This window comes from Carassius auratus, chromosome 42 (genome assembly GCF_003368295.1).
Source record: "Carassius auratus strain Wakin chromosome 42, ASM336829v1, whole genome shotgun sequence".
Lineage (NCBI taxonomy): Eukaryota > Metazoa > Chordata > Actinopteri > Cypriniformes > Cyprinidae > Carassius > Carassius auratus.
Window position 1 is genome coordinate 4,611,657 of NC_039284.1, and position 26,813 is coordinate 4,638,469.

Below are 26,813 nucleotides of genomic sequence, written 5' to 3' on the forward strand. Positions count from 1 at the left end.
AAAATAATTATTTATCTGACTTTAATAACTCACCTGAAAAGATGTGTTTGTGTGCTCAAACACGAGTTGAACCAGTCACAAAAGCGAAGCTTCACTCCTCGACTTTCTCAGTCCTCGACTTTTTACAAATGCTGGAAAGAAACGCACGCTATGGAAACTTTTGCGATAGCGCATTTGCGTGTAAGTGACAAGTGATTCAACTGTCGCAATAGTTTCGCAGTCCAAACGTAATCGTTTTACCATGGTCGATCGAGGTCATTTTGATCAACATCTAAGAAACTATTATTATTATTTATAATAGATTAAAATTATGATCGGGCCACCCCCTAGCTCCGCCCCTGGTTACCTATTCTAAAGTGTTACCTTTTTTTTTTCTGAGGCTCCCTGTAAGAAAAAATCTATAAAGTAAATATCTGTGTAGCTTTTTGAAATCACTTGTTCTCACCCCCAAGGTCCAGTTCTGCTATTTGTCAAGAATCCTGTACATTCACTTATGCGATTTGTCCAGATGGCTAAAGTGCCCTTTAGATTTTTTATTACAACAGACAGTAAGCTGACTGCTTTCAGTGAGAGTGTCTATCCCAAATAGAGTCAATTCTGAATCAGAGTGCCTTTGTCAAGCATGTGTTCTGATCCACCCTATGAAATATTGTTTAAGACCTGAAGGTTTAGTCTCAAGCCTCTGTAGATATTCGAAAACCAAGTCTCTATGTTTATTATCTCCTCCTGCACTAGAATGAGGCAAGCATTAAGATCGATTAACACCTACACACCTCGGAGCTATAATGAGGCCATCCATACATTGTGTGAACATATGAGGCTCCAAGGTTAGGCTGATAGAAAGAACCTTGAATGGGTATGTTTTTCCTAAAGCAAACCTGAGGAACTTCCTGTCTTTCTAGGTGATTTGAAAACGGAACATGCATCTTTCAGGTCAATAGTTATGAATCAATCTTCTGTTCAAATCTTAGACAAAATATGTTTTAGTGGATAATATTCTGAAACTGAATATCCTGAATGTGAAGTTCAGCAGAAGCCAGTCCAGGATTCGCTTGAAGTCACTCTCATCAAGTGACCATCCTTAACCATGGTGGAAAATAATTTTGCCTCTGAGAGAGACGTAGAGACTGTCCTGTGACTTTGCATAGCCTTTATTTGTATAGCGCTTTTTACGATACAAATCATTACAAAGCAACATGCAGAAAATTACGTATCTACAATATTTAGTTGTAACTTATAAGTGGTGACTGTCAGTTTGTGCGCATATGACAGGATTTTTTAGAAACATTAAAACAAGACGTAGTCAGCCAGAAGATGAACATTATTAACAGCAATTATTATATGATGCAGTAACACTTGTAGCAAGATTTGTTTGTTCCGTTTGTAGATTCAGGGTTAGCATCATCTGGGGTTCTCTGAGGGGAGGGTCTCTTCCAAGCCCTCGTACTCCCTTGCATCTGCCGTCAGCGCACGTTCATTTGCCGGGTCACGCACCTGGTAAGACGGGTCCAGCTCAAGCTCCAAGGCAATCCTCAGCTCTGTCACTCTCTTTGGCGATGGCTCGTCGGTCCTGGTGGGTGATGACTCTTCTTCTGCGGTAGGCTCTGGCTTAGGCTCCGCACAGCGGGGTGATGGTTGGCTGTGCTCTGTGTCTGGAGTGGGACTGGTGAGATGCTCCTCGGTGGGTCCGATGGTCAAAGGTGATTTGTTGCTCACCAGCACCCACTCCACAATGGTGACCAAGGTCCACCTCTGGACAGCCGTGCTATGCTCTCCTCGTTGAGGCTTGCCAGGTAGAATCCGCAGAAGCTGCTGCCTGGGTTGCTGGAATGATTGGCAATCTGCAAAGATCACAGAGTAGACATTTTAGAGAAGGACATCTGAATTGTGGGCGAGTTGAAAGAGGGGAAGAAGATAATTTATAATGAATTACCATAAGAACATTAATTACAACTAGGACTGTGCAAAAAATGAAATGCGATTTTCATGCGCATCTCATCAGTAAAGGTGCTCCTGTGATTAATAGTATATCTCTAGCATGTGCTTTCTCAGATCAGGGTTGCCAGGTTTTCAAAACAAAATCTGCCGAATTTCTTCTCAAAACTAGACCAATTGCATTTCGTTCTTGGTGACTTTTTTTCGGGTTTCACTTAAAATTTGCATTTTAGGGGCTAAATATCACATTATTGGGATTGGGGACACTTTAACCCGTGGACATGAAACACAACTGCAGACTTGGCAACACTTGTTGGCATTTACTACACAGAGCCATAGTTCACTGACAATCTACACAAAATCGATTTCAATATTGCAGGCAATTCCTTGCCGATTTTGAAAGTTATTTTTTTGTAGCTTTTCAGTGAAATACAGCTCTGTGTAATAAACGCCGCTCCCCCTGAACCAGTGTACCAAGTCTGCGGTTGTTTTTCAAGTCTGCGGGTTGAAGCGACAATCCCAATATTGTGATATTTAGCCCCTAAAATGCGAATTTTACCAATTTCTGCCAAAAAAAGTGTATTTTATTCCAAGCATGGATCAATTAAGCAGATCTGTATAAGATCTGTATAAATGCAACACTTTTATTTACAGTACAGATCAAGAGTTTAGACACACCTTCTCATTCAAAGAGTTTTCTTTATTTTCATGACTATGAAAATTGTAGATTCACACTGAAGGCATCAAAACTATGAATCAACACGTGTGGAATTATATATGGAATTATATACATAACAAAAAGTGTCATATTGTAGGTTCTTCAAAGTAGCCACCTTTTGCTTTGATTACTGCTTTGCACACTCTTGGCATTCTCTTGATGAGCTTCAAGAGGTAGTCACCTGAAATGGTCTTCCAACAGTCTTGAAGAAGTTCCCCCGAGAGATGCTTAGCACTTGTTGGCCCTTTTGCCTTTTGTCTGCGGTCCAGCTCACCCCTAAACCATTTTGATTGGGTTCAGGTCCGGTGACTGTGGAGGCCAGGTCATCTGGCGCAGCACCCCATCACTCTCCTTCTTGGTCAAATAGCCCTTGATGCCTTCAGTGTGACTACAATTTTCATAGTCATGAAAATAAAGAAAACTATTTGAATGAGAAGGTGTCCAAACTTTTGGTCTGTACTACATGTATTCATGTATTTATTTATTTGTTTCACTGGAAATATAATCTCTGTATATTTTGGCATGGTGAATGAGAGGACAAACTAGTGCGATATTGGATTTTGGAAAGATGATTGTCTAGACCTAAAAAATTAGGCCAATTACTACACTGGCTTTGGGACAGGCAGAAAACTGTTTGCTAATGTGATTTAGCTGGGGGGATTCTGGAGAGGCAAACTGTTATTGAAGGCACATATTCTTGTTTGGCCCACAAGTATAGTTCAGTCCTGTTGTATGTTGTGCCTCTTGTGCAAACTGTTTGAATTGTTTCAGAGCTCTTGACTAAATGTTTCAGAATAGTGTGTCAAATACAAAATTAAGATTTCATTAACACACCTGCTTAAATTTTAAATTAAATATTAAGCCAATAGAAATGTAAGAAATATAAGTTTCTAGTCAGGTCAGAGTTGGTTGTGTTACAAGTGAGTCAATTTTGAGCTTTTTACATACGCAAGTAAGGACTTGCTATTTGAAAATAGCCTATTAATGTACTAACCATTTAGAGACTATAATTTATAAAATATGAATAAACTATAGTTTTGATTTTAACATTACTGTATAGCTAGGTGTCACCTACTTTTTATAATGAAAAGTAAGGATAATCAATATTTCTCAGCTTGCTCTGGTTTCCCTCACAATTAAAGACACACAACATAGGTACATAGACACTAAATTGTCCATAGTTGTGAGTGTGTGTGTGTGACTGGACATCTTTCCATGGTGTTTTCATGGTGTTTGTTGGCCCAAGACAATGTAATAGGTTCTAGCATCCTTGTGGGCCAACAAATAGTTTGGAAAATGGATGGATTTCTCACCTTGTCAAAGACCCTTCTTTGATTGTCTTATTATTAAAGGATACATATTTAGTAATAAACTATATTTATGGGAAAGCTAGAACAGCCAATGCTGCATAAGGAAAACATTTGCATTTTTTTTAAGTTTAAAAGTTTAACAACCCTCTTTGGTTGTTTGTGTTTCTATTTTGCTCAGTCACAAAATCTATTCTGCTAATGGATATATTCTGATTATGCAATCTATAAAAAAAAATAATAATAAAAAAAAATCTATATATTCTGTACTAGGGACGGGCGTTTTCTGCAAATATCACATTCAAATATTTGAGCTCACAAAAAATGAATATTCGAATATTAGTTTATTTAAATTAAGTTTAATGAGACAGACGTTATTTTTCAGCAACATTTATTGTTTCCGTCATTTTTGAACAGACAATAGCTAAGCTTGAACATTACACTTTGTGTTTTGTAGCTATTGTAGAACGTAGCCTACACTTAACTTTTAAACTTTTAAACTGTCAGCAAAACTTTTTTTCTATTGTTTTACATGTTCTTGTTAAGAAATACGGGCATGTAAACATGATCGAGAGAAAGTCGGCTCCTTAGTCTGTTAACAATAAGGCCGCAGAGAAAACGCGCTCAGACGGCACAGACGTTGGCGGGACTCACAAATAACGGTGTGCTAAGCGAATATGTTTTGTGAAGCGATTCGTGTTTTCGTTTCACCACTGAATGGGTTCCTCATCTGGTGGAATACATGGCTCCAGCAAGAACTGTTCCCACTCGTCTCGGCTGGACTCATCGCTGAAGAACTGACTCAGCCTTTTCCGACGAGTGGGCATTGCATCCTCTTCATCGTTGGTGCAGGCGGCTGCATCCGTACCACTCACATCAAGGAAAGTGTTCTGATAATGTTCAAAATTGTTTTTTTTTCTTACTTCTCTCATGTTTTCATCGAGAAACCTGAGATGTTTGTGCCGAGGGTCTAGGGCAGACGCAAGAAGAGGAGTTTTCACTGCATTCTCCAAGTTAGCGGTGTTTATTCGTTGCTTGAGAGATGCCGCAACAATGTTCTTGAATTCGGTCACTTTCTGTGATTCTCCACGGCATATTTTAAGTACTGTAGAAAACCGCAGTTCTTATTCATTCATTAATTATTTTTTGCTTGCATATATCTTCAAATATGCTGTGGAGAATCACAGAAGTGACCAAATTAGGTTTTATTGTAAACTTTTTTGTATTATTATTATTTTTTTTCGATAATTCGAATATCATTTTTATTTATCGAATAATTAAAGCAGAACAAATGTTCGACTATCCATGCACACTTCTATTCTGTACATGATTTCCCTTTGACCAACCACACATGTAAACTACTGACTGTCTCTTCTATTTATTTGATTCATCATAAAACATGTCTTACTTATTTGCTGGCGATTTCAAACCAAACATTGAATCAGTATTACATTCAAATTGGCAGTGTAGTGGATACCCAAAATAAGATAAAAAAAAACTGTTTGTGTGTAAGGTTGCAGAGTGCACGCCCTTCACAAACATGTATCTTTTTCCTGTTTGGATTCTGTCATCACATTCACATTTTTACAGCTGGACCCTCAAGGAAGTCTTTAAGTTCAGCCAAAAATGCTCCAAATCTCCATAAACGCTCATGAGTGCATTCTGAGGGATGGAAAAGTTTTCAAACAAAACCACAGAAATCGAAGACCTAGAGAAACATCTCAGCAAATGCACAAACTCAGAGGTCACCCTGGCTATAGTGAGATTTACACTCAGAGAATGGGCTTCTTGAGTAAAGGCAGTAAAACCCTACCATAGTTCAGCATTTTCAGAGGACACGAAAGCAACATTTGCAACAGACTTCTCAAAAGGAGAACCCAATGTACCTTATATAAATGTGTAGTTTGGAGTCATGGAAAGGCCACTCATAAGAAATACTCAAATCCAGCCATAGAGCCATAGAACCAGAGTCAACATTTTCACCGTCACTTACACCAAAGTCCATTTTGGAAAGTCGTGCCACTCGGCCGCCTCCGGGCAGCTATTTCAGACTAACAAGACCAGGCTCCTATCTAAATTAATGGGCAGAGAGTCAGAACTGCACGTTCACTGGTCACCGGGACATAAAAACTGCATGTATAGAAACGGCATTAGAATATGATAAAAATTGGAAATTGCTGAAAATGTTTTATGACTTTGCCCCAAAATAAGGTTTTAAAACACTTTTTCCCCACAGGTTATACTTTTACTATGCATGCGCAAGGGTTCCTCAACTGTGCGCGTACGTCAGTGGAACCAGACACTAGGCTTAAATGTTTCCAGGCTTGACTTTTAAAAGCAGGTGGTTGGCTTTCCAGCTGGAGGGGCGGGACATGTGCAAACAATCGCCATCTTTGCCTTTACGGGTTTTCCTTATATAGCTGAATGGAGGATTGAGGAAGTGGCATGTCTCTTATAAATTGTCCCTGCTTACACCCACATTTGTTGATATTCCTTTTTGTTAACTCATTGATATTTAATTTCATTAGCTAACCAATATGAACATTTAAAGTTATATAATGTTTATAATTTTAAATAACAGGGTCAGTGAGTTGCAGAATCACTGTCTGTTCCAGTCAATTTTGTAGTATCAGGTTCCCACAAAAGTATGATGCAATGAGTAACTGCATGCAATATACAGTAATGCACTGAAATATTATGTGCACAAAACCCTTAAATACAAACAGATAATTTTGTCTGTAATTGTGCACAAAACAAGCTGATTAATTTGCATTTGTAATAATATATGCACATAGTTTTTTTAACATTTTTTTTAACATTGTTTTACACAAGAACTGATTTAAACTATTTGCACACTCACAGTAAGTTTGTCAGACAAAGTCTCAAATGATCATCAATCTCTCTGTAAGTTGTAATTAGTTTACATACTAAATACTTGCACACAAACATGTAAAACAGTAAAGACCATGCCTTCTCATGAATATTATGGAGAGGCAACTGATTTCAAACCCATCAAAAATATTTTTTTTTACATCACATCAAATATTAAGTACACCAATCATAGTGATATTTGGTAAATTATCACAATGGAACACTATATAAAAAATCATAATAATGAATTCCACTGATGTTGGATGTTGGATATGCTCTGAAAACATATGCTCCTTCTCTCTATCACATTTTGTTTGTTCCAGAGATGGAAATTAGAGCATTGTACTAACCTTCTTGAGCTGGTCAGTGTAAATGTTCTGACATGTTTTGAGAATGCAGATGATAAGAATGTGAAACCCCATTAAACTGAGTGTTCTGTTTGATAAAAAAAAAAAAAAAAAACAAGGATTGAGATCCAAGCCAAGCATTGTTTGAACACTTACCACTGAGAGGAAAGTTGCAAGTTGATTGGATCTGATTGCAAGTTATACATCCTAGGTTGTTGTTGTTTTGTGGTGTGTAAAACACAAAGCTCTGTGCCAAAGTTCCAGTATTTATGATAACTGTTAGTCATGTCACTCTGTTGTACAGGAAAACATTTTCATGTGAAATGTAAAAGGTAAAACTGCAAGATCCAAACAAACAGCTTTGTGGTAGGATGCTGTTTCATTACTTTATTACTTTTTCAGCCAGCCATCACAGAACACAACCCACACTTACTGTAGGAAGGCAGCAGGGAAAAAAAAATAACTTCATGTTTACCAGAGCAATTAAATTACCTGATAAACATTTACCAAGATAAAATGGGCTCAGATTGACCCCTATGATAATGACACACTGAACTAAATGATATGATCTGTGGTGATTAAAATATTTTAACTGAAAACACAATCAGAATGTAATGCACAAGGAAGTCGGAATATTGTTAAAAACAAATACTAATCCAGACCTCAGGCTCCAAAGCATCCTGACTACATTTATTTTCAGTTTGTCAGTCTGTTCTGTAAACAGTGATCTAGTCACTTCAGTTGTTTGGGAATAAACAATTTTATTTGGCCTAGTTAATACTGACATAGTTTCCACAAGCTGCCAGATCACTGTGCTATCCATTGGAGGAATGCAATGCTAAGTTGCCGCTATTTCCTGTCACTATATAAATGATACAAGTTTTTTTAAATATTTTTTTATTTTATTTTTTTTACAAATGAATGTAGAATGTAGAATCCTAGATAGCACTGTAACAGGATAGATCACATTCTTTTAAAATCAACCAAGGTACTAGCTCAATTCTCTCTTGAGAAACATTAGAAGTATTTATTATTTAAACATCTAAGGAATGTTATTACAGATTGCCTAATCCGTAGGTCATTTAGATCTTGTATGAAGAGTAATGTTCTGAATTATAATAATAATAAACTATTTATTACTATATAATATAACTATCTAATTATTTATTTCTAGAAACCAAATGTGGAATTGTAGTAAATTGTTGTATATTAATGAATCCACACTTGCATTTTATTATTAGGGTCCGAGCACCGATGGTGTGAGGACCCTCTTGTATATGCTCTGTTTCTTCTTCTTCTTCTTCTTCTTCTTCTTCTTCTTCTTCTCCCAAATTAATTGCTCAAAAAGTCATGAAACTTTGCACACGCACCAAACCTGGTGAAAATTTTCGTCTGATATAGGATTCAGATGAGGGTGTGGCATAATGGCTTGACAGCGCCACCTATACTAAAAAAATCAACAGCCTTCCAGATATGTTTCACGTACATGCATGAAAATTGGAAGTGACATAGTTTACGCTGCGACAAACTACTCCTAGAAATTTTTTGACATTAATGTATTTTTTGTGGTCAGTCTAATCTAAAGGCCTGTGCAATGTTAAATTGTGGAGATATTGAGTTTTTGTTAAAGGGCATATCCATTGCGCCATGACAAAATTTGTCTCGCCACAGCAAGAGAAGTTGTTGTTACCCAGGCATAAAATGTTCGATCTTCCCCAAACTTCCAATGTCCGAGTCCTGGCCTGAACACATCTGAAGGCCACTATTCCATTATAATGATAGCGCTACCTGCTGGCAACAGGAAGATTGGCACATATATGTGATATACTTTGATATATTCCACTTATATTTATGAATTTAAATGCATATTTATCACCGTTCACTGCCTGTGATTGCTGTTCATCACTGCTTGCAGCTTTCATTTTATTTTATATTATTACTTTTATTTTATATTAAAAAACAGTTGCAAAACAGTTGTCAAAATAAATGTAGAAAGCATTATAGATAACAATATTATTATTTACATTTCTTTTGTTATTTCTGAACCACCAAATAATCCGATATTGATTAAATATCCAGATATATCAGCACACAGATTCTGTTTTTGCGGTTTTCAACTAAAACATGGACTAATTGGACAACAAATATGTTGCTTTTGTTTACTGAACAATCATTTATCAGATACATTTAGTTTTAGTACCATTATTACAGGGACATGTGTCATGCCCACAAGGACAATTGTGGTTAAACATACAGTACATCAGCCCTTTTGGTATTAGCTTTTTACCATTCAGTTATTTAAAAGTGATACACATAGTTATTTGTGAAAATCCTGAGTTTGTTGAAATTGAATCTAAATGGCTTTATATTGTGTTCTTTACTTAGGAACAAGAGGATCCCAACAAGCTAGCTACCAGCTGGCCTGATTACTATATAGACCGCATCAATTCCATGGCAGCTGTAAGTACTTACTTTATTACCTTTACATTTCTAACATAAACAAAAAACCTTTCTGCGCCATTTGTGATAAAAATCTAATTTTGACAACAATTAATGTGGAGGAAAATCTAATGATGATTTGCAAGCACACAAGTTATCAATATATATATATATTTTTATTATTTGTTTATTTTTAAACTATCATCTGAGACTAGTAGGCAAAATATTTTAGCAATATTTTTTGCAGTCTATTCTTGTTAGCAAAATCTCATTCATGCACTTTGTTGGTGATAGACTGCCAAATTGTTATTGGAATTTACTGTGCTCTAGTACATCATGTTCATACATCATTATTGTCATCTAACAGCTGTTAGTTAAAGGGATCCAATTGTGTTTTACATTTTCAACTTCCTATTTTGCATAATGGCGCTGTCTGTGTATGAAAAAGATCTGCAATGGTCCAAAGCACAAAGTCCACTCAAAAGGGAGTTAATTCTCAATCAGTAAGCAAAAGTTTTCTTCTAGGAATATACACATTACAAGTAATTCCTGATAAAGGCATATGCAATCAATCAATCGGTCAATCATTTTGGGGATAGGGAATGCTAGTGTTAGAGGGTCTTTTTTAAATAAATAAAAAGAAAAAAAAGAAGATAGAATAGAAAATGTATAGAGAATGCTGATGTCAGAGGCTATCTTTCTTTTTTAAAATCCGATTCCAAAAAAGTTGGGACACTGTACAAATTGCGAGTAAAAAAGGAATGGAATAATTTACAAATCTCATAAACTTATATTTTATTCACAATAGAATATAGATAACATATCAAATGTTGAAAGTGAGACTTTTTGAAATGTCATGCCAAATATTGGCTCATTTTGGAGTTCAAGAGAGCTACACATTCAAAAAAAGTTGGGACAGGTAGCAATAAGAGGCCGCAAAAGTTAAATGTACATTTAAGGAACAGCTGGACTTTGCAACTTATTAGGTCAATTGGCAACATGATTGGGTAAACGAAGAGCCTCTCAGAGTGGCAGTGTCTCTCAGAAGTCAAGATGGGCTGAGGATCACCAATTTCCCCCATGCTGCAACGAAAAATAGTGGAGCAAGATCAGAAATGAGTTTCTCAGAGAAAAATTGCAAAGAGTTTGAAGTTATCATTGAAGTTATCGACAGTGCATAATATCCAAGTTGTTATCAGCACTCAGTTCAGAAGCCTGCATCTCTGATGGTATGGGGTTGCATAAATGCGTGTGGCATGGGCAGTTTACACATCTGGAAAGGCACCATCAATGCTGAAAGGTATATCCAAGTTCTAGAACAACATATGCTCCCATCCAGACGTTGTCTCTTTCAGGGAAGACCTTGCATTTTCCAACATGACAATGCCAGACCACATACTGCATCAATTACAACATCATGGCTAGAAGAAGGATCTGGGTATTGAAATGGCCAGCCTGCAGTCCAGAACTTGCACCCATTGAAAACATGTGGCGCATCATGCGACAAAGAAGACCTAAGACAGTTAAGCAACTAAAAGCCTGTATTAAAGTGAGTGAAGTGAAAGTGACATTCAGCCAAGTATGGTGACCCATACTCAGAATTTGTGCTCTGCATTTAACCCATCCGAAATGCACACACACAGAGCAGTGAACACACACACACACACTGTGAGCACACACCCGGAGCAGTGGGCAGCCATTTATGCTGCGGCGCCCGGGGAGCAGTTGGGGGTTTGATGCCTTGCTCAAGGGCACCTAAGTCGTGGTATTGAAGGTGGAGAGAGAACTGTACATGCACTCCCCCCACCCACAATTCCGTCCGGCCCGAGACTAGAACCCACAACCCTTTGATTGGGAGTCCAACCCTCTAACCATTAGGCCACTACTTAGACAAGAATGGGACAACATTCCTATTCCTAAACTTGAGCAACTTGTCTCCTCAGTCCCCAGACGTTTGTAGACTGTTATAAAAGGAAGAGGGGATGCCACACAGTGGTTAACATGGCCTTTTGCCAACTTTTTTGAGAGGTGTTGATGTCATGAAATTTAAAATCAACTTATTTCTCCCTTAAAATGATACATTTTCTCAGTTGAAACATTTGATATGTCATCTATAATGATGTTCCACATCATTGCATTCTGTTTTTATTCACAATTTGGACAGTGTCCCAACTTTTTTGGAATCAGGTTTGTAGTAAGTATAAAAACAGAATAGATAATGCAAGTATTAGAGGATCAAAAAAAGATGGAAGAGATGTTTTTAGCCATTTCTTGAAGATGGCTAAGAACTCATATTGAGTTTGGCGGGTCATTCTACCAGGAGGGAACAGTTAATGTAAAAGTCTGTGAAAGTGATTTTGTACCTTTTTGGGATGGCACTAATCACTTGCATAACATAAGCTTCTAGAGGGCACATAATCCTGAAGTGAGCGAGGAGTGGAGTGACTACAGACTCCGGGTGCCAATATTGGACAGTGTTATTCCTGCTTCCTGTTTGCCGTGTTGATGGTGATCCATGTAGCTTTGTTTTTCTGTAGAATCTCTATCTTACTATCACTCTCTATTGTTTAAAATGATAAAATATAACCTAATCCCCACCATATTTATGATATTATCGATCAATAAATCTGATTAATTTGATTGTTTGCTTTTATTCTAAATATGCAAGTGCAGCACACCTGCAGCACGTTAGCATTTGTTAGCTTGTCATTAGTGTTTCATTCTGTTTTCTGTTCTCCTCTCATCTCTATGTCTTCGTTTCCTTTCTTTCTCACTCCGTATTATTTTACAAGTTCATCAAACAACTGTGGTAAGAATCATTCATCAATCACGGTGAGTAATAGCTTCTCCTGCTATTGTTATTTGCACTGCTTGCCACATGTATATTTTATCTCTCTCTGTCCGAGACGAGGGGTTCACACGTGATAAATGCAGGGAATTAGTGAGGGCTCTAGATACAGCTTTGGATGTGACTAGCTCAGTGTGTCCTGTACCTTTTTCGGTTCTGGTAACAGTGCCTCTGCAGCAGGGCAACTGGTTGACTGTGAGGCGGCATAGTCAATGGTCAAAACTCTCCCTTTCCGATCAAAACATCAAACAGGTTCTCCCCACTCAGTGAAGCACCCACTGAGAAACCTGATGAAAGTGCTCTAGTTATTAAAATAGAGACACCAACCACCATAGTCCAATGTTTACCGAGAACCAGAGCACCTAACTTCTTGGCAAATTTATAAGTGCTGGCTAATGCTAAACGTAAATACAATAAAATTGTTATTCACGCCGGTGCTATTGATGTTTGACTTCACCAGTCGGATATCACTAAAAATAACATTAAAGAGGTGTGTGAACTTGCAAGCATGATGTCAGACACTGTAATATGCTCTGTTCCCCTCATTACTTCCTGTGGTGATTTGATACATAGCAGATTGTCATCACTCAATGACTGGATGTCTAAGTGGTGCCCACAGAATAACATAGGTTTCATAGTCAATTGGACGAGCGTTTGGGGCAGACCTGACCTGTTGAAAAGAGCTAGCCACTAGCTGCTAGCAGCCTCCCGGCACAGAAGTCAGTTAATTCTTATCACATAAAGACTCTTTCACCTCGATATCACTTTATACAGACTGTGTCTGTTCCCCGAACTGAAAAATACAAAAAACGTCCACCAATTTAAGAGTAACAATTTAATTGATGTTCAACAATTAAAAAAAAACAGATGTAATATGGATAAACAAATGATAAAGCTTGGCTTATTGAATATCAGGTCCCTTTCTATGAAAGCACTTTTTATAAATGATATGATTACTGATCATAACCTAGATGTGCTATGTTTGACAGAAACCTGGCTAAAACCTGATCATTACATTATTTTAAATGAGTCTTCTCCCCAAGATTACTGTTATAAACATGTGCCACATCCAAAAGTTAAAGAGGAGGTGTTGCTTCAATTTAAAAATATTTTCAGTATTTCTCAGAAGGTGGGCTTCAAGTATAACTCATTTGAAGTAATGGTATCATAACATTATCCAGAGAAACAAGTATTAATGATAAATCCCCTGTGATGTTTGTACTGGCTACTAAACAGGCCACCAGGGCACTATACAGACTTTAGTAAAGAATTTGCTAATTTTACATCCAAGTAAGTGGTGGCTGCAGATAAAGTTTTAATTGTTGGTGATTTTAATATCCATGTTGATAAAGAAAAAGATACATTGGGATCAGCATTTATATACATTCTGTTAGACACCATGTCTCAGGACCTACTCATTGTCAAAATCATACTGTGATGTTAATGGTGTTGAAATAATGTAGCCATGCGTTTATATCTCAGATCATTATTTGGTTTTGTGCAAACTTTATATAGCTAAAACTGTAATTTCTACTTCTACGAATGGTAGAATCAACACTTCTACCACATAAGACTGCTTTGTAAGTAATCTTCCTGATGTATCCCCATTTCTAGACCCCAATGAACTAGTTAATTACAGACCGATCTCGAATCTCCCTTTTCTATCCAAGATACTAGAAAAGGTGGTATCCTCACAATTATATTTCTTCTTAGAGAAAATGGTATATATGAGTATTTCCAATCAGATTTTAGACCGTGTCATAGTACTGAGACTGCTCTCCTTAGAGTTACAAATGACCTGCTCTTATCTTCTGATTGTGGTTGTATATAGTGCTATCAGATCTTAGTGCTTCGTTCAACACTATTGACCACAACATTCTTTTGCATAGACCAGAAAACCTTGTTGGCCTTAATGGAAGTGCATTATCATGGTTTAAATCATACTTGTATGACCGTCATCAATTCTTTGCAGTGAATGAAGAGGTATTATATTGATTACAAGTGCAGTATGGAGTACATCAAGGCTCAGTACTAGGGCCGCTACTCTTCATGCTTTACATGTTACCCTTGGGAGATATCATAAGGAAACACGGTGTTAGCTTTCAGTGTTATTCTGATGATACTCAGCTCTATATTTCTTCATGGCCCGAAACATACGAACATACGAATGCCCTGAATGGTTTAGCATCTCAGTATTTGAACAAGCTCTTGTTACATTATTGTTCACCGCATAGGCTGCATTCTCAAAACTTTGTCAATTTGATAATACCTATTATATCAAAGTCAACTGCAGGCAGCAGATCCTTTTCTTATTTAGCACCTAAACTCTGGAATAACCTACCTAACATTGTTCGGGAGACAGGCACACTCTTGTGGTTTAAATATAAATTAAGGACCCATCTCTTTAACCTGGCTTACACATAATACACTAATACACTTCTAATATCCATATCCGTTAAAGGATTTTTAGGCTGCATTAATTAGGTCAACCGGAACCGGGAACACTTCCCATAACATCCGATCTACTTACTACATAATTAGAAGAATGGCATCTACGCTAATATTAGTCTTTTTCTCTCTTATTCAGAGGTCACCGTAGCCACCAGATACAGTCTGTATTCAGATCAGATGGTCACTCCAGTCACCCGGATCCAGTACGTAACCAGCCTAGAGGGTGGATCAGCACCTAGAAAGGGTCTCTACAGCCCTGAAAGACAGTGGAGACCAGGACAACTAGATGAGACCCAGATAACAGATCCCCTGTAAAGACTTCGTCTCAGACGACCACTGGGACAAGACCACAGGATGATTCTTCTGCACAATCTGACTTTGCTGCAGCCTGGAATTTAACTGCTGGTTTGGTCTGGCCAGAGGAGAACTGGCCCCCCGACTGAGCCTGGCTTCTCCCAAGGTTTTTTCTCCATTCTGTCACCGATGGAGTTTCGGTTCCTTGCCACTGTTGCCTCTGGCTTGCTTAGTTGGGGACACTTCATTTACAGTCATATTGTTGACTCAATTGCAAATGATTGCACAGATAATATTAAAACTGAACTGAGCTGCATGATTACATCACTGAATTCAGTGATGAACTGCCTTTAACTGTCATTTTACATTATTGACACACTGTTTTCCTCATTAATGTTCAGTTGCTTTGACACAATCTGTTTTGTTTAAAGCACTATATAAATAAAGGTGACCTGACTTGACTTAGGGTTAAGGTTAGGTTACGGTTAAGATCAAGAGACACAGTTTTACACATCTAATATTATATGATACACATCCAGCTACATAACCGACTGTGTTTATATGAATATTGTGTGTTTATGGCAGTTGACACAAAAGAGTTGGCTAACTGTGCATGCGCTTTATGTGTGTGCATTCAGAAAACTGTATTCAGAAGTTTAAACAGACAAGGTTTTTAAAACGCATTCAAATAATAAACTTTTCATTAAGATGAAGAACTGCAGTGTGATGTGTGTGCTAAAGAGATGGTAATCCAAAACGTTCAGTTGTTTTATTTGTTGCCCCTCTTCTGGAAAAAGGGGCTGGGAGCAGTTGGATTTCAAGAGACACATGAAAACAGGATGTTTTTGCTTCCACCAGGGGCATTTACAGCATGGTATAATAAAAAAGCAGTAAAATTGTATATAACAAATGTAAACTCTTACAAAATAAATATAGGAATGAAATTGAAAGGTTTGTGTAATAAAGTCCACTGCAGCCAAGCTTACAGAACCCATGTGCAGCATTTACAGGTCCTTCTAAAAAAAATAGCATAATGTGATAAAAGTTCATTATTTTCCATAATGTAATGATAAAAATTAAACTTTCATATATTAAACTGAAATATTTCAGGTCTTTTATTGTTTTAATATTGATGATTTTGGCATACAGCTCATGAAAACCCAAAATTCCTATCTCAAAAAATTTGCATATCATGAAAAGGTTCTCTAAACGAGCTATTAACCTAATCATCTGAATCAATTAATTAACTCTAAACACCTGCAAAAGATTCCTGAGGCTTTTTAAAGCTCCCAGCCTGGTTCATTACTCAAAACCACAATCATGGGTAAGACTGCCGACCTGACCTGTCCAGAAGGCCATCATTGACACCCTCAAGCGAGAGGGTAAGACACAGAAAGAAATTTCTGAAAGAATAGGCTGTTCCCAGAGTGCTGTATCAAGGCACCCCAGTGGGAAGTCTGTGGGAAGGAAAAAGTGGGGCAAAAAACGCTGCACAACGAGAAGAGGTGACCGGTCCGGTCCATGAGGAAGATTGTGGAGAAGGACCGATTCCAGACCTTGAGGGACCTACGGAAGTAGTGGACTGAGTCTGGAGTAGAAACATCCAGAGCCACCGTGCACAGGCCTGTGCAGGAAATGGGCTACAGAGAAGCAGCACTGGACTGTTGCTCAGTGGTCCAAAGTACTTTTTTCGGATGAAAGCAAATTTTGCATGTCATTCAGAAATCAAGGTGCCAGAGTCTGGAGGAAGACTGGGGAGAAGGAAATGCCAAAAAGCCTTAAGTCAAGTGTCAAGTACCCAAAGTCAGTAATGGTCTGGGGTGCCATGTCAGCTGCTGGTGTTGGTCCACTGTGTTTTATCAAGGGCAGGGTCAATGCAGCTAGCTATCAGGAGATTTTGGAGCACTTCATGCTTCCATCTGCTGAAAAGCTTTATGGAGATGAAGATTTTATTTTTCAGCACGACCTGGCACCTGCTCACAGTGCCAAAACCACTGGTAAATGGTTTACTGACCATGGTATTACTGTGCTCAATTGGCCTGCCTACTCTCCTGACCTGAACCCCGTAGAGAATCTGTGGGATATTGTGAAGAGAAAGTTGAGAGACGCAAGACCCAACACTCTGGATGAGCTTAAGGCCGCTATCGAAGCATCCTGGGCCTCCATAACACCTCAGCAGTGCCACAGGCTGATTGCCTCCATGCCACGCCGCATTGAAGGTTGACTTTTTTTGTATTAAAAACACTTTTCTTTTATTGGTCGGATTAAATATGCTAATTTTTTGAGATGGGAATTTGGGGTTTTCATGAGCTGTATGCCAAAATCAATTTTATTAAAACAATAAAAGACCTGAAATATTTCAGTTGGTGTGCAATGAATCTAAAATATATGAAAGTTTAATTTTTATCATTACATTATGGAAAATAATGAACTTTTATCACAATATGCAAATTTTTTTTAGAAGGACCTGTATTTACAAAACTTGACCTATGCAAATATAAACGAAAACCTGACTTGATACCAAACCACGAAATAAACTTGAATATGAACACAGGCAAAGGCTCACAAAGCAGCAACACAAAAAAAGCTAGACAAGAAACAATGGCTACAACAGGGATATATATACAGTATTGTTCAAAATAATAGCAGTACAATGTGACTAACCAGAATAATCAAGGTTTTTCGTATATTTTTTTATTGCTACGTGGCAAACAAGTTACCAGTAGGTTCAGTAGATTCTCAGAAAACAAATGAGACCCAGCATTCATGATATGCACGCTCTTAAGGCTGTGCAATTGGGCAATTAGTTGAATTAGTTGAAAGGGGTGTGTTCAAAAAAAATAGCAGTGTGGCATTCAATCACTGAGGTCATCAATTTTGTGAAGAAACAGGTGTGAATCAGGTGGCCCCTATTTAAGGATGAAGCCAACACTTGTTGAACATGCATTTGAAAGCTGAGGAAAATGGGTCGTTCAAGACATTGTTCAGAAGAACAGCGTACTTTGATTAAAAAGTTGATTAGAGAGGGGAAAACCTATAAAGAGGTGCAAAAAATGATAGTCTGTTCAGCTAAAATGATCTCCAATGCCTTAAAATGGAGAGCAAAACCAGAGAGACGTGGAAGAAAACGGAAGACAACCATCAAAATGGATAGAAGAATAACCAGAATGGCAAAGGCTCAGCCAATGATCACCTCCAGGATGATCAAAGACAGTCTGGAGTTACCTGTAAGTACTGTGACAGTTAGAAGACGTCTGTGTGAAGCTAATCTATTTTCAAGAATCCCCCGCAAAGTCCCTCTGTTAAAAAAAAGGCATGTGCAGAAGAGGTTACAATTTGCCAAAGAACACATCAACTGGCCTAAAGAGAAATGGAGGAACATTTTGTGGACTGATGAGAGTAAAATTGTTCTTTTTGGGTCCAAGGGCCACAGGCAGTTTGTGAGACGACCCCCAAACTCTGAATTCAAGCCACAGTAGAAGACAGTGAAGCATGGAGGTGCAAGTATCATGATATGGGCATGTTTCTCCTACTATGGTGTTGGGCCTATTTATCGCATACCAGGGATCATGGATCAGTTTGCATATGTTAAAATACTTGAAGAGGTCATGTTGCCCTATGCTGAAGAGGACATGCCCTTGAAATGGTTGTTTCAACAAGACAATGACCCAAAACACACTAGTAAACGGGCAAAGTCTTGGTTCCAAACCAACAAAATTAATGTTATGGAGTGGCCAGCCCAATCTCCAGACCTTAATCCAATTGAGAACTTGTGGGGTGATATCAAAAATGCTGTTTCTGAAGCAAAACCAAGAAATGTGAATGAATTGTGGAATGTTGTTAAAGAATCATGGAGTGGAATAACAGCTGAGAGGTGCCACAAGTTGGTTGACTCCATGCCACACAGATGTCAAGCAGTTTTAAAAAACTGTGGTCATACAACTAAATATTAGTTTAGTGATTCACAGGATTGCTAAATCCCAGAAAAAAAAATGTTTGTACAAAATAGTTTTGAGTTTGTACAGTCAAAGGTAGACACTGCTATTTTTTTGAACACACCCCTTTCAACTAATTGCCCAATTGCACAGCCTTAAGAGCGTGCATATCATGAATGCTGGGTCTTGTTTGTTTTCTGACAATCTACTGAACCTACTGGTAACTTGTTTGCCACGTAGCAATAAAAAATATACTGAAAACCTTGATTATTCTGGTTAGTCACATTGTACTGCTATTATTTTGAACAATACTGTATCATACAAAGGGGTCGCGTGACACAATCAAACCAATAAACACATGACACATAAATGAGACAACAAATAAGAAACAGGATACATACAACAAAGGAACCAGTAGCAGGATCACATGAGAGCAATGGAAGCACATGACAGGAACAAAAACTAGGAAAAAAACACAATAAAACAATGAGCATGAAACATAACCCAAAACCATTGTTTCAGTCTGATGTATGTAAGTGAAACCAAAGAGGATATTTATGCGCAGTGATTATAGATAGGTAAACAAAATTGGGAGGGAAAACACCCATTAATATATGTATTGTAATTAAAATCTACGGACACAAATGGATCAAGTTTAATAAAATGCACTTAAGTGAGTATTTTATGAAAGCAAAATAGCCCAAAATCTTAACATTGAACATTAGAATGGACGTGATTTGAAGCTTTTCTGAAGCATGCCACAATCTGTTTTATTGTCTAAAACTATAATAAAATTTTGACAAAAATCACCTGTATTTCAGATGCAGACACTATTTGCTTTTGATGAAGATGAAATGGAGATGAGAAACAAGGTGGTAGAGGATCTAAAGACAGCCCTCCGGACTCAACCAATGAGGTAAGAGAACTTAATTCTTGACATTATATTGGTTCATAATTCTGATCTCCAGTTCAAGGAGTCAGGAGTGAATACATTGATTTAAAACAGCTGCTCTCAGCAAAATCCCCTTTCAAAGGAGAACTCGAACTGCATCCCTTAGAGGGTGCTATGGGGGAAAGAATGCCTCCACTATTACCGGTGTCTGAAGCATGAGTATAAACACAACAATGAACCTGACGTTGGCAGGTTGCAAACTTTGACGTCACAACTGTGTTTTGACAGTGTACTATTAACACATAAAACATAAATTAGTTTAGTAATCAGGCACATTTTGAAGGGCTTTTTTTAGCACTGACAAGTCAAACAGGAAGATATCCTTTTTTGGCTCCTCTTGTTTACCCAGATACATTTTTTCTTTTTAAAATACGTTTATGGTAAGAGCATGCACTGATAGCATTGTGTCTTCTTTAAAATCTATTTTATGGTTAGAGCACACACTGGTAGTTTCATGCATCTCTGCAATCCATGTTATGGTAAGAGCATGCGCCAGTTGCTTTGTGACCTTTATATCTTTGTTTTACCAGAGCAGGTTTGCCAAGTTGACTAGGCTCTCTGTGAGCCTCCTTATGATACTGCAAGCATTTTTAGGCCTCCTCTTGTATACTGCAAGTGCTGTTAGGCCTTGTTTTTAGAGAGTCTTCATGCTGCGGCCTCCACTCTCCACCATCTACTGTAAGCATCACCAGGCCTCCTCTCGCTACATATATTTATCTACATTGAGGCCTCTGCTCACAAAGCTCCGCTAGGACAGCATCTGTGAGTTGTAAGCTCTGTGTGAGCCTCCTTACAAGATGTCTTGAGCATGAGGCATAGTTAGTCAAGTCAAGTCAAGTCACCTTTATTTATATAGTGCTTTAAACAAAATACATTGCGTCAAAGCAACTGAACAACATTCATTAGGAAAACAGTGTATCAATAATGCAAAAGGTTAGGCCTCCTTTACTTTTAAAGGGGTCCTATTATGCTCTTTTACATGTATTGAATTTGTTTTAGTCGTGCTGCGTTTGGTCTCGTACTCTATCGGAAACGTTGTCAGTGTTGTGCGCTTGCTTAGTCCTTTGTTGTGATAAACAGTAAAGTGCGTTAAAGCGCCAGCCAAGAGAGTGTAAAGAAATACCCTTTGCGAGAAGCAGTTAAATCAGCGGGAGTTAAAAACAGATCGTAAGTGAATTAATTTCTTGTCTCATTAGTGTTTAGCGCAGTTGTCATTGCTAGGAAACACTTGTTTGTTTACTGTGTTGAGACGTGCTGCGTTTGGTCTCGTACTCTATCGCATACATTGTCAGTGTTGTGTGCTTGCTTAGTCCTTTGTTGTGATAAACAGTAAAGTGCGTTTAAGTGCCAGCCAAGAGAGTGTAAAGAAATACCCTTTGTGAGAAGCAGTTAAATCAGCGGGAGTTAAAAACAGATCGTAAGTGAATTAATTTCTTGTCTCATTAGTGTTTATCGCAGTTGTCGTTGCTAGAAAACACTTCTTTGTTTACTGTGTTGAGACGTGCTGCGTTTGGTCTCGTACTCTATCGCATACGTTGTCAGTGTTGTGCGCTTGCTTAGTCCTTTGTTGTGATAAACAGTACAGTGCGTTCAGCTGAATTCAATTTCCGTTTTGTTGGGTTTAAAAAAGATTAGTATACCGCGGCAGCCCTCCAGTTAAGCCCTCCTCATGTGAAGACCGAAGATCGACTGGGAATATAAGTATTGTTTTGATTAATCTCTTTTTCCTTCTTCTTGTTTAATTTCTGTTTCAGTTTTTGTTTATAACCAATTCTCACTATGTGTTTCCAGATCCCTACTATCATTACCAGTCATAAACCATGCATCACACAATGTAGACAGCGCAATCTTAACAACCTGCACACTTTGCCTATGTCTGCTAATACACTACTTTCTTTTCTATTGGTCTCTGGAATTGCCAGTCTGCTGTAAACAAAGCCGATTTCACCACTTCTATTATTAGTCATTCAAAGCTTCATCTCATGGCCCTAACAGAGACCTGAATCAAACCAGAGGACACTGCTACACCTGCAGCACTCTCCAATAATTTCTCATTTTCCCACTCCCCCCGTTTGACTGGAAGAGGTGGTGGTACTGGTCTGCTCATCTCTAATGATTGGAAATTTACTCCTTTACCATCTTTGGGTATCAACAGCTCCTTGGAATCTCATTCAGTTACTGTTACCTACCCTTTTAAAATACATTTTGTAGTTGTCTATCGACCCCCAGGACCACTGGGTAACTTTTTGGATGAATTAGATGTTGCTATCAACCTTTTCTGGGGATAGTACTCCCCTAGTTATGCTTGGAGATTTCAACATCCATCTAGATAAACCTCTGTTTGCTGATTTCCACTGCTTGCCTCTTTTGATCTCAACCGAGTGTCAACTACTGCTACTCACAAATCAGGCAACCAACAGGACCTTATTTATACACGACACTGCTCTACTGATCATGTTCTGTTTACTCCACTGCACACGTCGTATCACTTCTTCCTCACTCTTAATCTCAACATGGTCCCTGACACATCACTTACCCCTCCACATGTCATCTTTCGACGTAACCTACGCACACTTTCACTCTCCCGGCTATCTGCAATGGTTTCATCTTCACTTCCTTCCCCTAAACTGTTTGCATCTTTGGACGCGAACAGTGCTACTGATACTTTCTGCTCCACTCTTACATCTTGTTTAGACACTGTTTGCCCCTTATCTTCCAGGCCAGCCCGCCATATCACCAGCAAACTTACACTCATTTACATCCTTCTCTTCACTCTCTGAGGCGGAAGTCTCAAAACTCATCCTTTCTAATCACCCTACTACTTGCCCGCTTGATCCTACTCCATCTCATCTTCTTCAAGCCATTTCTCCTGCAGTTATACCTGCACTCACTCACATCATCAACATTTCCCTCCACACTGGTGTTTTCCCCTCATCATTTAGACAGGCACGTATAACTCCACTACTTAAGAAACCCAACCTCAACCCATCTCTTTTAGAGAACTACAGACCAGTTTCTCTTCTTCCTTTCATTGCAAAAACACTTGAAAGAGCTGTGTTCAAACAAGTCTCTACATTTCTCACACACAACAATCTCCTTGACAGCAACCAATCTGGCTTCAGAAGTGGACATTCAACTGAGATGACCTTGCTCTCAGTTGTTGAAGCTCTAAGACTGGCAAGAGCAGAATCCAAATCTTCAGTACTTTTCCTGCTCGATCTGTCCGCTGCATTTGACACGGTTAATCACCAGATCCTCCTATCAACCCTACTGACAAATGGCATCTCAGGAACCACACTTCAATGGTTTGAGTCTTACCTATCAGATAGGTCCTTCAATGTATCTTGGAGAGGTGAGGTGTCCAAGTCTCAACATCTAACTACTGGGGTGCCTCAGGGCTCAGTTCTTGGACCCATTCTCTTCTCTGTCTACATGGCATCATTAGGTTCTGTCATTCAGAAACATGGCTTTTCATACCACTGCTATGCTGATGACACTCAACTCTACCTCTCATTCTATCCTGATGATCCGACGGTAGCTATTCGCATCTCAGCTTGTCTAACAGACATTTCTTCCTGGATGATGGACCATCACCTTCAACTCAACCTTGCCAAGACAGAACTGCTTGTGATTCCAGCAAACCCATCGTTCCTTCACAATTTCACCATCAAGTTAGGCACTTCAACCATAACTTCATCAAAAACAGCTAGAAGCCTTGGAGTTATGATTGATGATCAGCTGACTTTCTCAGACCTCATTGCTAAAACTGTCCGATCCTGCAGGTTCGCTTTATTCAACATCAAGAAGATCAAGCCCTTTCTTTCGGAAGGAGTTGCTCCACAACTCCTTGTTCAAGCTCTTGTTCTGTCCAGGCTGGACTATTGAAATGCCCTCTTGGCAGGCCTTCCAGACAATTCTATCAAACCTTTACAATTAATTCAGAACGCGGCAGCAAGATTAATTATTAATGAGCCAAAAAGAATACACGTCACACCTCTGTTTATCAATTTGCACTGGCTTCCAATAGCTGCTCGCATAAAATTCAAGGCATTGATGTTTGCCTACAAAACTACCACTTGCTCTGCACCCATTTACCTAAATTTGTTACTTCAGACTTATGTGCCCTCTAGAAGCTTGCGTTCAGCAAGTGAACGTCACTTGATTGTGCCATCCCAAAGAAGCACAAAGTCACTTTTACGGACTTTTAAATTAAATGTTCCCTCCTGGTGGAATGACCTTCCCAACTCAATCCGAGCAGCTGAGTCCTTAGCCATCTTCAAGAATCGGCTTAAAACACATCTCTTCCATATTTATTTGACCCTCTAACTTTATCACTCAATATTCTAATTCTATTCTTAAAAAATCTAACTACCTTTCTATTCTTTTTGTATTCTATTTTTCTTTCATTTATTATGCAATTATATATATATATATATATATATATATATATATATATATATATATATATATGTATGTGTGTGTGTGTGTGTGTGTGTGTGTGTGTATGTGTAAAGACCTCTAACTAGCTTGCTATTATTCTATCTGTTTTCTTTTTATTTATTATATTATTTAAAATCCCATGCTACGTGTACTGTGTTAACCTAACTGAGACTTGTTATAGCACTTATATATCATTGCTCTTTTTGTTGTTTTTGATTGCTTCCACTTTCTTCATCTGTAAGTCGCTTTGGATAAAAGTGTCTGCTGAATGAATAAATGTAAATGTTTTGGGGGTGTACTAAAACATGCTTGTTTAAAATCCGGTTTAGTTAAATATGGCATCAATATGACATATCAATTTGAGCTGGATTAAGACCCAAAGAATATTGAACAAGAGGGTCACGTAGAACCTTTGCACGCATGGTTATTGCAAGATATATTGGAGTGGCAACATTATTGTTGTTGTTTTTGGCTCAATCACCTTATAGATAGGATGTCAAAAATGGCTTAAAAATAACTGCATTAACTACGTACAGATAAGTGCATATGTATTATTTCAAATATCATAATAACATGAACTGCAGTGAAATTGTTATACAGTTGAATTTATTTATACCATAGTCCAGTCCCAGACGGCATAGGTATGCAAACTTATTCTTTGCCAGCAGGAGTCACTGTTGGAGTGGTACAGAGCAAATTTTCATAGAACGTAGCGGAACGTAGCGGACATAGTGGATTATAATGTAACAGGAGCTCATTCAAATACTGAGGTGCTAAACCTTCAGGGCTTTATAAGTAATAAGCAATATTTTCAAATCTATACGATGTTTGATGGGGAACTAGTGCATTGTTGACAGGACCGGGCTAATATGGTCATACTTCCTGGTTCTAGTAAAAACTCTTGCTGCTGCATTTTGGACTAGCTGTAGTTTGTTTACTAAGCGTGCAGAACAACCACCCAATAAAGCATTACAATAATCTAACCTTGAGGTCATTAATGCATGGATTAACATTTCTGCATTTGATATTGAAACCATCGGCCGTAATTTAGATATATTTTTGAGATGGAAAAATGCTATTTTACAAATTCTAGAAACATGGCTTTCTAAGAAAAGATTACTATCAAATAGCACACCTAGGTTCCTAACTGATGACGAAGAATTGACAGAGCAGTCATCAAGTCTTAGACAGTGTTCTAGGTTATTACATGTTATTACATGAGTTTTTAGGTCCTATAATTAACACCTCTGTTTTTTCAGAATTTAGCAGTAAGAAATTACTCATCATCCAGTTTTTTATATCGACTATGCATTCCATTAGTTTTTCAAATTGGTGTGTTTCACCGGGCCGCGAAGACATATAGAGCTGAGTATCATCAGCATATCAGTGAAAGCTAACACCATGTTTCCTGATGATATCTCCCAAGGGTAACATATGAAGCATGAAGAGTAGCGGCCCTAGTACTGAGCCTTGAGGTACTCCATGCTGCACTTGTGATCGATATGATACCTCTTCATTCACTGCTACGAATTGATGGCGATCATATAGGTACAATTTAAACCATGCTAATGCACTTCCATTAATGCCAACAAAGTGTTCAAGTCTATGCAAAAGAATGTTATGGTCAATTGTGTCAAACGCACTAAGATCCAATAGAACTAATAGAGAGATACGATCAGATGACAAGAGCAGGTCATTTGTAACTCTAAGGAGAGCAGTCTCAGTACTATGATACTGTCTAAATCTTGACTGGAAATCCTCACAGATACCATTTTTCTCTAAAAAAGGAATATAATTGTGAGGATACTAACTTTTCTAGTATCTTGGACAGAAAAGGGAGATTTGAGATCGGTCTATAATTAACTAGTTCTTTGGGGTCAAATTGTGTTTTTTTGATGAGAGGCTTAATAACAGCCAGTTTGAAGGTTTTGGGGACATATCCTAATGACAATGAGGAATTAATAATAGTCAGAAGAGGATCTATGACTTCTGGAAGCACCTCTTTTCAGAGTTTAGATGGTATAGGGTCTAACATACATGTTGTTGGTTTAGGTGATTTAACAAGTTTATACGATTCTTCCTCTCCTATAGTAGAGAATGAGTGGAACTGTTCCTCAGGGGGTCTAGAGTGCACTGATGCGATACTGTAGCTGACGGCTGAATGGTTACAATTTTATATCTAATAGTATCGATTTTAGAAGTAAAGTAGTTCATAACGTCATTACTGCTGTGATGTTGGGAAATGTCAACACTTGTTGAGGCTTTATTTTTCGTTA

The 26,813-nt window shown here is 38.2% G+C and overlaps 1 protein-coding gene across 5 annotated transcripts in view; it reads left to right on the plus strand.

Annotated features, from left to right (window-relative positions):
* The window catches only part of daam2 (dishevelled associated activator of morphogenesis 2), a 138,584-nt gene that overhangs the window by 81,845 nt on the left and 29,926 nt on the right, over window positions 1-26,813 (plus strand). For all 5 annotated transcript variants that reach the window (XM_026229370.1, XM_026229373.1, XM_026229372.1 and 2 more), the window contains exons 4-5: window positions 9,564-9,638; window positions 19,967-20,061. In XM_026229370.1, coding sequence (XP_026085155.1) covers window positions 9,564-9,638; window positions 19,967-20,061 — 170 coding nt within the window. The remainder of the gene's footprint in view (window positions 1-9,563; window positions 9,639-19,966; window positions 20,062-26,813) is intronic.